Genomic DNA, 12,666 nt, shown 5'->3' with positions numbered 1-12,666 from the left:
ATTTGTCAGGAAAAAAACCCTGGTGTGATTAGCATGTAGAAGGCTACTACTGCCAACTATGCATGTCTGATCCCATTAGTAAGTGGATACAGTATTAGATATACCATAATTTTTGAGCTGGCAGTGCAGAGTTAGCTTTATAGTAAGTCACTATGTGAAAGAGCAAAGGGCATTGCATGATGAGACAAAGAACTAAATGCTGATCCAATTTAAATTTCTAAAGAGCTATTGGGCTGAACATTTTTCTGAAGGTAAAGGAAAATAACCTGAACCAAATGGAACAGACGAATCTTCAATAGACAAGCAAAATATGTTATTTATCACTTCCCACAGGTATTGAGATGATTTTCCTTCACTGTGAAATTAGGCAGCCATCTTGAGCTATTTTCCTCTTCTATGCTCAAATAACCACTTCTGGAAAAATGCCACCTTCTATCCGTGAGTGGCTAATAGTTTATATGTCTGCACTGCCCACAGGACTGAACCAGCTGACCAATGAACTACAATCTGCTGTAGCCTTGATTATTGCAATTCACTACTGAGCATGCTGCAGTGAAAACACATGCATCCAAAAAAGTACGAGCATAAAACAGCATCAGTGCAAAGCAGATTATAAGCAGGTTTTTTAACTGACTACAAAACATAGATGCTTATGCTGGATCCTGAGCAATAAGAACCCACTGAAAGGTTTCTGCACCAACAAACATCCTCCTTCAAAAGTTCAGCACTGTAAAGAGGCACACTGTCCTCTGCAGATTTGTTTTGAGATATAGCAGCTGATTTGTACCCCATGGACAGAGCGACTTCAGCTAGTACAGTCTAATGTAGCATGGCATGTGGCATTTTGTGTCATGCTGAGGCAACTAGGATAATGGAAGTACTACTGTGCTAAGTTTGCTTATGGAGACACTAACCTACTGTAAAAGGTTTTCAAAGTTACATAAAACAGGTTAATTGCTGATGACCCTTAACCTCTGGCAGTGAGTAATACAAATTGCTTCACTTTGCACAACTTTTCAGTACCTTTCAGTACCAGCTTGTTCTAACACAAACTAGAGAAATCAATGGGCTCACTCAGAATATTGAATATCCTGACGATCTGATTTCACTGAAAAGCCATAGATGCAAAGAAGCAAAATCTCTCTGCACTACTGTGTCAAAATGCATTTCATATTGCTCTCAAAAGGGGCTTTGAATTCTGTGGAAGATTATGGCCTTGCTCAGTAAGAGATACAGTTTCATACATTTAAAAGTAAGCAAGAAAGTACACTTCCAAATCAAGTTGTTGTGTGCTGACTCCCAGTAACTACAAACTGAAGATATTTACGCTCACACAATGGAAAAACAATAGGAAAAATTCCAATTATTTGGAGCATACATATGTGGCAAAAGCAATGGATATTTTGTACCTCTGGGCTCTTCACTGTTTCCTGCTGCATTTTGCTCTTCATTTTTTGTAGAATCCTTTGAAATTTCGTATTCCTTTTCCATTTTAGCTGCTTCTTCCTTCGTACTGTCTGCTTCTTCACTACTCTTGTCTAAAGAAACAACAATAAGAGCAATTCTGTATCAAATGTACCAAAAGAACTTCTAAATCACATCAATACGATCTTTAGGAAGTAAAACATTTTGACTGATGGTTGAGGAAGAACCTCCTCGGAGTCTGGCTCAAAGTGGTTTCTAAAGGTCATCTCCACCCCAAGCCTCTGGCAACAGGAATGCCTGTTTCTGCTCTTACAAGCAGTAGCTGAATACAGGTGACTAAAATGCAATAATATGTAGTTCATAAAGGCACATTCCTTTCTGCAGGGAAAAATGATAGGAAATTTGCATTCACTAGATCCAAAGTTGATAAAGAATGATTTTTTTTTAATTATTTACAACTTAAAAAGCATTGATATAGCTTGCTTTTGTGTATGTGTAATGTCTGGACTCCACTGAAGAAAAGGACAGTGAATATACTTCTCAAAGATTGGACAACTAAGTAAAAATTCCTCTCTTGTTGTGTGTTTAGACATCCAAGCTGTAGTTACAGGTCCCTGAGGGACTGTATCTTTAACTAGCAGTCTAGCTTCTAAAGCAATTAGCATGCTTTTACCTGAATAGGTTAAAAAAACATGTGTTATTCCAGGAGAGAAAATTGTAGAATAAGTACCTGCTGGTAGCTTTGTTCTGGCTTTAGTGGAAGGGTTCTCAAGCTTCTTCTTTGTCTGCTCAGCTATCATTGTATCTAAGTTTTCTAGAAATCAAGGCAAAACAAAACCAAACCCCAGTTATTCTTCAACAGATACGATGCAGAATCTATACTATATTCTCCGCAACACCAGTTTGAATGGTAAGTAGAAATCTAAAAAACCAATCTTCATCCTCCCCTCTGAAGAATTAATAATGCAGAACCAACACTAAAAGAACAAACTAATAGCTGTAGGGAACGTTGATCAATCTTATTAAAAAAAATTAACAACTAAATCATGACAATAGGTGTACCAAATAGAGCCAATATTCATAAAGGCAGTAAATGTTTGTATATATATTCTACTTAAATAAGTCATGTAAGTCACAAAATATGGATAACAGTATCTGTAGCAATTTATTCTAATTTAATTAACTTCACAAAGTATACAAGACTATGAAATATGTGCCTCATCTTGGTGGGAAAATATTATCCCAAACTGCTTATCTGTCTGGATTTTATATGGTTTCATTGGAAAAGAAATCTAATACAAGGTTTTAAATTATGTTTAGATGAAATAAATATGTAAATTGAACTGATCAAACCAAGTTCCTGAAGTCAAGCATTTACCTGAAAACCCAGAAGACAGCTGTGGCCATGTGTACAGCTCTAGAAGTCTATAAAATGTTTTTCTATGCAAATTTCAGGGCTGAACTCATCTAATTTGAAAGTAAAAGCACCTTTTCATTGAGACGGATGCTTCAGATATAAACATTGTATGCTTATGTGGGAAAAAAAAAGTCCTTTTGACACAACATTTAATAGATATTCACAAATACAGATCATCAAACAATCTGCCATTTTTCTTCAGTGATATTATGGACATGGTGTAGAATTTTCTTTCCCTTTATCAGCTTTTTTTAAAGGTTCATTTAAACATGGATCCAAAATTTGATAGATGTCAGCTAGTTGGTGGAGTATTTTTGAGAGACTTGGTTTTGAATTGTCAATATTCCCTTTATTTAAACAGCTAAAATATTCAGTATGAGATGTGGTAACTGTGGCAGGATAGATATTATAGGGCTAGTAAATATTTTAGATCATATCTTCTGTGTAAGGCCAACATTTTATCCATCAGCTGGGAGCATCTTTTTCCATCAGAAAGATATTCAGCACTGAAACCTAAAGATTAGTTTTTTAGCAAGCACATTTCTCTTCATGGCAGATCACCATAAGCAATTCTGCCTGCCATCTGATGAGAAATCACATAATCCTGTCTGCCCGAGACCTCTATGTTATAAAATTAAAATGTAAGCAGTTTTTGTTGGCACCCTGCCTGATTGCACCCTGTCAATTCTACATCACGTTAGGGTTTTTTTTGTGAAAACTATTTTCATTTGGTACATATCCTTTTAATGTGATTTCTGACCTTGCCATATGCCCTAAACTAAACAGGTCTGGGCTGGGTTACAAGCTGGATCAGACATACTGATGAAAAAAAAAAAAACAAGCTAGAATTATAGTGGTGGTATTGATGCCTCACTAATCACTTGATCCAAAGCTTATTGAAAGGACCATAAAACATTCCTTTCAGCTGAGCTTAAGATACTATTTTTTATCCTGAATCAGTACCATACTAGTATTCCAGCAGGAATATAAGGATTTCTCTGTTGCAAGAGGCACAGTTTTTAGGATAAGATTATACAGCTACGAACTTAAAAACCCTTTGTAAATTCAAGTGAATAGATTATTCTCCTTCACTAATTCATGCAAATGCAAAAATGTCACTGATTTTAGACTTTAATCCAGCAAAATTATTATAATAGGCTTAATTTTAAGTGTAAACATAGTATTTTAAAGTAAATAGGAGTATTTAAATGTTTAAAATGCCATACATGTAAGTGCATTGATTCGTACGTGCCTTTCATGTTCTGTCTTAATGCATTTAGGCACTGCTGCAGTAAGCTTGTATTTGCAGAAAACAAAAAGACTCTACCACAAGATGGATTTATAACCCGCTTAAACATCTTTAGATTTAAATGTCTGCATACTGATAATATTTCCAAATGTTTTTGTTATGTTGATAGACTGTAGTGTTTAAAAGTTGTACACATATCCAGATACAGCACATGCTACTGAAGGCAATAGGATTTATACTCCTCCATTATTCAGTTACTTCTATAAATCCCATCAAGAATTCTACAGTTGCTCTGAGTCTTTTGATTTGGCTAACTATTTCATTTGAGTTCGATATATGAGTAATAAACAAAATTTATTACTACTTTGTCATGTACAGTAACATAGTAATATGCATGGTTTTCCAGCCATATGCATTACACAGCTACATCTGTATATGAAGTATAATATGGCAATGTTGACCACTAATGATCCAAGCTTTGCCACTAAATCCAGACTGAATATGAAAACAACTATATTCCATTTTCAAAGCTTTATTTTGTCAGTAAAGATATGGACAAGTTTATATGACGGGCCTTTTAATAAGGACTACATTTTACAGGAGAAATATTGAAGCTGTCTTGCTAGCTGGATGCCACATCAACATGAATTTCAAGATTTTATAAGCAGCTGTATTTTCTGCGTGACAGAGGAGTTAACCATGTAAGCCTGTTCATGTTTATGGGGATCATCTGGTGTACCTACATATGTATCATAGAGAGAATATTACCAGAGAATCCCAATTCTTCTTGAACAGGATTTATTGCCCCTTTTTCCCCTTCAGAATTAATGTCTTTAACAGCTGGTATTGTTTCAAAACATGTTTGTACTTGTCATATGTGGCTAGGCCAGGGCTGAACAATGTTTGCTCTGAGTTACACGGTTGGAGTGAGTCATATTCTCAGCTGAGATGTGCCTGGCCAGCAGCTAAGCAACTGCATGTCGTATTTGGAGGTCTAACAAGAATTGATTACTTTTCTGGTATCGTTTCCCTAGCAACGTAATTTTTACAGAGGAAGAGTTTAGAAAGGTACTGACCTTTCCACAGAGCTGGCCACTTATTTCAAATGGCACTAATTAAAACAACAGAACAATAACTACTGAGCTAATGGAAGTGACCTCCGTTGGTAAAATAGGTCACTCCTCTGGCGGCCGGCTTTCCGTGGAGCAGTATAATCTCATCGCTTGAACCAGACACCAGGAGTCAGAAGATCTGGTTTCTGCCTTGCATCACTTTCTAACTTGCTCTTTGATCTGGGATGACTCACTGAAGCATTCATGCTGCAGGAGGGCTCCTATTTTGAGTAGGCATTCTGAGACGTCCTAAGCCCAGTTTCTACAGGCGCTACACACCGATAGATCCTATTAATTGCATCTGAAAATGCAAATTCCCAGCACTTTTGAGACTCTGAAGTCCTTTGAGTTGGGCATCTAAAAATCTGAATTCCGTGAAAGCAGAATGCTTATCTTTACTCTGTGAGAATGCACTGCAGTAATGCCCTTTAAATCCATGGAAAAAGATACTACGTGAAAAAATCTTACAAATTAAATTATTTTGTTCTTATTAGAGAGGCATAAACTAATGCACCCATCTGAGTATTTAATGGAATTGGCAATGGAAGACTGAAATGGACCCTTCTCTATAGATAGAAAGATTCACGGTGTTTTCCTGACTCTTGCAAATTTTCCTGCAAAGGTTTTTTCATCTGCATAATTGTCTTGCACCCGGGAGGAAGTTTCACATTCTATCCTCATCAAATTGACTGAAGCTGAGATTTCATGTCATTAAACTTCCGCAGAAAGACCTGCTTTGCTGTTCTGTCTTCATGCAGCATAGAGAGGCTGTGTTTATTAAAGGAGAAAAAGGGATGATCACAGTACCTGAAATCAATCTTAACAATAGCTAAAATATTAGCCTACTTAATGAGTTCATACACTACAGCAGCTTCAGCCAGAAAGCTTTGTGCTGATGACTGCTTATATGAGATGCACATATTTCAGGCATTAAAAAAGCACAGTTCTCCCAGGGCTCTTCTGTCTCCTGCAGTAGATGATCCTCAAGAGTTTGTAAGGCCTTTTTCCATCTGTGACAAAACTCAGTACATCTCAGTATTTGCTTGCGACTATTCTGTGGGGAATAGCTTACCTGATTAATTCTTTGGCCAAATCCTCCTTTTAGATTACATGAGTGTAGGTCCAAGAACTGTCAATATCCAATGGGCAAATGTAGCCAAAAGCAGAGTTTGACCTTTAGTCAGCTCGTATATGTATCATGCATATGTCACATAAACTGCTTAAACTGTGACAAACAAGAGAAATCCCTCCATTTTGGAATTACAGGTGGGTCTCAGCTTTCTCCAGCTGAATCTCCTGTGAACAGCAGATCTCCTGTTCCTTTCTAACTCCCTGCCTTACATGTCAAGATATGGAATTTTCTTTTTGAATCTTCCTGTTTGACTGATTTGTCATGATGGTGTGTCTGAAGCCTAATGCTGCCATGAGGAATGACATGTTAGGTGACAAACCCCAGGTAGTGGCATCACTTGTAAATGGATTACAGGCAAGACGGTCAGTGGTTTGAAATAAAACCAGCAGCAGTATCACTTGGCAATCAGATTAAAAGCAACTCAAAAAGTAAAACACAATTAAATAGATGTGTTTGGAGGTGAACAAAGCTCTGACCAAGTCTCCTTTATTGTCCTTATTATATTCCCTACCTCACAGACTATTTCTCAGATTTATTCTTTCAGTATTCTACAGGCATTTCCTTTGCATTACTCCAGGTCTCCTAGAGCTGTGTGGTGCAGTCCTTTCCTAATCCTTTCCCATCCTGAGGCTGCTACATGATCTGTGCACATACTTTAAGTATTTTGTTAGCATGCACTTTATAAGCACGATGGTTTGGGACTGAAGCAGCACACAGCCGCCTCTACTGGAGGAGTGGGATGGAGCTTAGTTTTGAAAGTTCAGTGACACCCTCGTTACCCCACACCCACAACATCATCTCAAATCATAACTTATGGTCTCAGTGCTCAGCTGTCAAACAGATTGATACTGAATTCAGAAAGTAAGGGGGTTTTTATGCAGCCATTAACAGTGAGAAAAAAGGAAAGCATTGCCCTCCTTTCTTTAGAAACACAAACCACTTGGTAGAATGCAAAACCTAGATTTTCAGGAACGAAGCAATATACTTGTCAAAAGAGACACTACAAGGAGATGGAGATTTCTTACAAAGTATCCAGTTGGGAAAGCACAGAGGAAGCAGTGAAGGGAAACAGAAGAGGAGATAATATATTTGCAAGAAATAGCTGCAAATTTAAAGGGTAGATAGTGATAGGCAAAGGAATGAACTGTAATATATTCATTTTGGTTCTTGTACACATGATTTGATAGTCATGTAATGTGGTGGGAAAAAGCATTAGTAATACTAAACCTACTGGATCTCTCCCAAAAAGATATCTGAGAAAATTTAGATCCTATGGGTACTGGAAAAACTATGCTCTCACACATGTTGTCACCCTCAGGTGATGCCCATTTTACTGTAGTGTGTAGTGGTCCTGTTTTTTAAGAACCGTGAGGTTAGTTGTCAAGACTTTTCACACCATAGCTACCCATTTTTTTTCTATGCAGTGAGAGTCTGAATGGGGGAAAACAGGAGATAAGATCTAAGTGGTGTGGGCAAAAAACATTCATGTGTTTGTGCAAATGCAGAAGTAGCATGGGATGGACATGGATGAGGCATGGGATGAGGCTACGGAAACAAAAGCTTATAAAGTTGCAGTGGGGTCTGCGATCAACATACGTCCTACATTCCAATCTTGTCTGGGACCCTTGCACGCTCTCTGTCCCCAGATCCTTTTATCTTACCTCCATGCAAATTCATCTTGGGTTTGACTATTCATGTATACTTTACACCATCACTGCTGCTCCTCAGTATTTGGCCCACTGCCCCCATCCGAGGTGTCCCTGATTTCTACTTTTCAGATATGTGAGCGTCCTTGATCTTCCTAAGAACAGTATAGTATACTACCATCTGTGTCACCTTAGTTCATCAGATAGATACAAAATAAATAGCAGAGAAAAGAGAGCTGCCTGAAATTAAATAACTCCCACTGGCAGCTGTATGCATCAGTCATATGATAAAGTAATACTGGGCAAGGAAAATCACCAAAGGGAAATGCAGATAGGGAAAATCAATTAAAGGTTTTAATGCTTATGGAGAAAACCTACAGTAGCGACAAAGAGCCCTTTGGAAAAAAAGGACATTAAAAAAGAAAAGGAAGGTATTATGCATGAACAGTTCCCTGTATGAAATAACGTCAGTGCTCTTCATCTCCCAGGTCAAAATGAAGGAAAGAACAAAAGGTCCACATGACACCGTCCATATATCACTTGCAGCCTCTGGCACTGGTTTAGCCACACCTTCCCTCACCCCTTTGAAATCACACGGTCTGCATCAGGGAGCATCTGCTTCTGGAGACAGTGAGTAGGGGAAAGCTGATGCCAGTCTGTGCTGTGATCTGCTCTTCGCCTCACACTCTTGGCTCTGTGCCTGTTCTCGCCTAACTAAACAAATACCAGGATCAGACCTTTGGCCTGCAGCATCTGTGCTGATGAGAACTTCAGGGATTAGTCACAGTATTCAAACAAGTCCTCCTCTCCCAAGAAAAGGCCAGATTGTGTCTGCTATGCAGTGGCCTATGCCAGGGAAATTGCAGAGCTTTGCCTTCATCACAAGTGGAGCTGTGGAGGCTACTGAGTGTGAACACGAGAGGCAGAAGAGCTATTCCATGTTGCTTAGCATGGAGAGGCAGGGACATATTAAAAATCAACATAGCGGACTTTCTGCCTCTTCTATTTGCCCTGGATTTTTTTCATGCAGCCTCAGTCTAAACCAGACTATTACAGTAAAACAATATCCCAAGAGTAACTTTAGAAAAGGACCGAACTAATGAGTGTACGTAGACCTTGGCAATAGTTTGCAAACGAACCATCCATCTCCCTATTGCTAGTGCATCCTGCAGTTTCGTTTGCTTTCCAATTGTCCGAACAAATGACGAAGGGGTAGAAGAGGTAAACAGAGACATCTGTTCATGCCCATTTCTAACCAACACAATCTCCTACTCAGTCACGGGGGAGAGTGTGGATTCTGACAGTGAGTCAGAGCCAAAGGGAGGCGGTGTGAGAGGTGGCTTTGGTTTGGTCTATGGAGGGAGGCAGCTGTAACTCAAACACTGCATACTGATGAGCTGGAGCAATTTCTCTGTTTCCCTCCTAATTAAAGGGGGGTTTGCTCCCAACCAGTCTGCTGTGGGCTGTGTGTTGTACACTGTGGCTCCAGTAAGCTAAGCACTCTACTACAAGGAGGTGAAAAGTGGGACCCCCCTCAGAAAGAGCAAAGCTGCAGAGTGCTTAAACTTAATTTTCTTCCCACTCCTTTGTCTCTCTCTCTTCTCCAGCTTTGTCAGTTGTGGAAGATACAGAAGCCCTGATTTAGAAACTGAAAACAAAATGACCAACCTCAGTCATAAGATGTGATAAAATATGCATTATATGCAGTATCACAGTGAAGCTTCTATATATCTGTGAGATAGAGAAAGTACTGATGGCAAAAGTTTGTGCTACATGTACTAGTAAATAAATGAGAACTCCACAAGAATACAATGTGCACATAACTAATTTCTAGGGTAATAGTTCATTGGATAACACAACTTTCATTTGGTTGGGGTGGCAATGGATAAATTTGCTAAAAATCTACTCTTGTAAGCACGAGAATATAATCAATGTATTGTGTAAAAAGAACTCATACATACACACTGGTGCCTCTTAAGATTTTGTCTATCATCTCTAAAAGCTCTATTTTTGTTATGGTCCACTAGGCTCTAATTAAAAACATTTCCTAGAATGGTTCTAAAAATTACTCATTATTTTGGTCTTATTAGTGGGAGATGATTTACAGGTGTATCCAAACAAACTGGCAAAACCCATTTGTTCCTGCTTCTACGCTGACAACAATATTATTAAAATAAATGTATTACAAACCCATAGTTTAATTTACATAATTACTATAAATAGAGCTTTTACTAGGATAGTAGTGGACTGATATGCTTTCATTTTAAAATTAGCTAGATAGCCTGGCATACACAGGAAAAGTTACTCAGCACACAAAAAATTCCTCTTCTTTGTGTGGTATAGATGAAGCTTTTCCTTAATATTTATCTGGTCTGTGATAGACGGCTCTGACAGAAAAGCTATCAGAGTGAATCTCCACCATGACACTACTCAACAGACAGAAGGAAAATGAAGAAAAGTATGATATTATTCACAAACTAATATTCAAACAATACAAGTATGTATGCAATGCATTCCTTATTCTGCTCTGCTGAAATCAAAGTGAGTTTTGCTATTGGCTTGAACAGCACTTTTTCTCTTGAAGCACTCAGCACCATGAAGGATATAGTCCTTTCAGTTCTGCAGGGAAAATTCAGTATCAGCTATTTATGCAACAGAAACAGTATGAATGCTATGAATAATGAAATATTTTACGCTGAATCAGTCATAACTTCTCTGAAAGCTTCTTGCTGCTTTCCACTGGTCATTACGTGCAGATTCCACTCTGTCACTGCACGCTTACCAACCATAATCATTCTTTCAATAACTGTCCTAAGTCCTTCCCAATACTCAGCCTGTTCAGTGATAACAGCCTGTGCCTCTAGCAGGTTGGGGCAAGCAAGGAGAGCTCAGCTGTTTGGGCAGCATTTGCTGGATGTTGACAATCAAACCATAGCTGGATAAGTTGATACCACCATTGGATCTAATTCACAAGCCACCTGTGTAACTGTGATCCTATGTCATATGATTAATTACCTTATGCTTTCTGTACCAACAATGTTTGCCCATTCTTTTAATTGCAAAAATGATTTTAAAGCAGCTTTCAATCTTCAGAGGGCAGGTAGGCTTTCTAGAAAGATTTCTGAAAGCCTTTGAACAGGATAGAAACATACCATAAGACTTTCACTCCACAGAAGAATTTGCTCCCAGTACATCAAAGTACAGCATTCATAGTTAAGAAAGTAGAGTGATAGAAGATAGTGGCATTTTGCCACCAGCAGGGTAATTATCAAATGTGATGCATTTCAGCTGAACACACATTTTATATCAGTTTTTTGATGCCTCTAGAGCTCTACTTTCTGAATACATACTGTAAAAGGTAGGCAGTACTTTTTCTCCTCTTTCATATATATGTATACATTGTTTTTGGCTTTCTGGGTTCTGTGTTACATATTATATTTAGCATATGGAAAGCTTTTAAATATGTATTACCTAATATTGAATATGTGTATTAAAACATGAACTTCTTCCTTGCATTTGTGTGTGTGTGCATGTTTTTCTTGCACCACACTGCCCCTACATCCTTTGTAACTTAAAGCTAAACCTAATAACATCATTCACTGCAGGAGCAAGATACTTTCCCCTAGAGTAGGATACAATGATGATGACATAATGCTGTGGTTTCCAAATCCCAAACCAGCTGTTACTGGAATATGCATTCAGATTTACTGTCTCTGCATCTGTGTGAGAGGCACAAAAGCTTGTGACTCGATTCAGTAAATGATTTATTATTTTGAATGTATAATTCAGGGACACAGCTTATGCATGGCTTCAGCCACAGAGTGGGGAAAAGTAGTCTAGGGTGTTTCCTACTGTAATAAAACAGAGACAGGATATAATCCATCTGCACAGACCCAGTTGGTATTTTCCACCGACTAGCATGGGATCTGCTCACTGATTTTGGACTGAGGAAACAACTGAAAGCTGCCAATTTTTTTAATTGTTTCTTCTCTCTGACAGACATTCATACTAATTCCTTTATCTGCTATAAATAAACACAGCTGGGCATCAATCCCCTAGCCCGAACTGCACCAAGAAACACAGTACCTATTCAAGTATTACTGGGTATGTTATGTTGTAACTTTTAGTTGAATAAGGGTGACAATAAAACTGCTGCCGTGCTTGTGGATACTACAAGAAGCTAAGATTCTACTGTGCTTGCTGTCCTTGAATATTTGAGAATATTAGCTCAATAAATGGTCAGCTTTAAAGTCATTTCTCAACAGCAAGTCTAAAAAAAGAATACCGCAGAAGTAACTTGAGACCTACGAGAAAGCTTTTTCCACTACAGTAAGTTGCTTTGATGGAATACAAGCTCTATCTCTGCATAAATCACTCATTTGCAAGGCAGGGTCTGGATACATCAGTTGATAGTCTTACTTTAAATCCAGACTAAATCAGACCTTTGAAACTCTTAACCTAATCTCTGCCCTCTGTACTATGTCATCATGGCAATTTGTTTCCAGGGTTACAGTATTTATTTACTCAAAGTAAAGCCAATGTGAACAACTGCCCTGAATTTTAGCAGGAAAAACACATCCCTAGTGTAATTCCATTATCTGAGTGGTCTTGCGTCAGGAATGAATTTAGCCTATTAAGTTTTGGCACAACACTATCAGTGTGGGCAATATCTGCTCAAGCCATAT

The 12,666-nt window shown here is 38.3% G+C and overlaps 1 protein-coding gene across 6 annotated transcripts in view; it reads right to left on the bottom strand.

Annotated features, from left to right (window-relative positions):
* The window catches only part of SCG3 (secretogranin III), a 31,740-nt gene that overhangs the window by 5,568 nt on the left and 13,506 nt on the right, over nt 1–12,666 (bottom strand). For all 6 annotated transcript variants that reach the window (XM_075045258.1, XM_075045263.1, XM_075045259.1 and 3 more), the window contains 2 exons: nt 2,156–2,239; nt 1,410–1,538 (listed from right to left, as the gene is read on the bottom strand). In XM_075045258.1, coding sequence (XP_074901359.1) covers nt 1,410–1,538; nt 2,156–2,239 — 213 coding nt within the window. The remainder of the gene's footprint in view (nt 1–1,409; nt 1,539–2,155; nt 2,240–12,666) is intronic.

Source organism: Buteo buteo, chromosome 13 (assembly GCF_964188355.1).
Source record: "Buteo buteo chromosome 13, bButBut1.hap1.1, whole genome shotgun sequence".
Lineage (NCBI taxonomy): Eukaryota > Metazoa > Chordata > Aves > Accipitriformes > Accipitridae > Buteo > Buteo buteo.
Note: the sequence above shows the minus strand (reverse complement) of the source record. Positions and strands in the feature narration are given on the sequence as shown.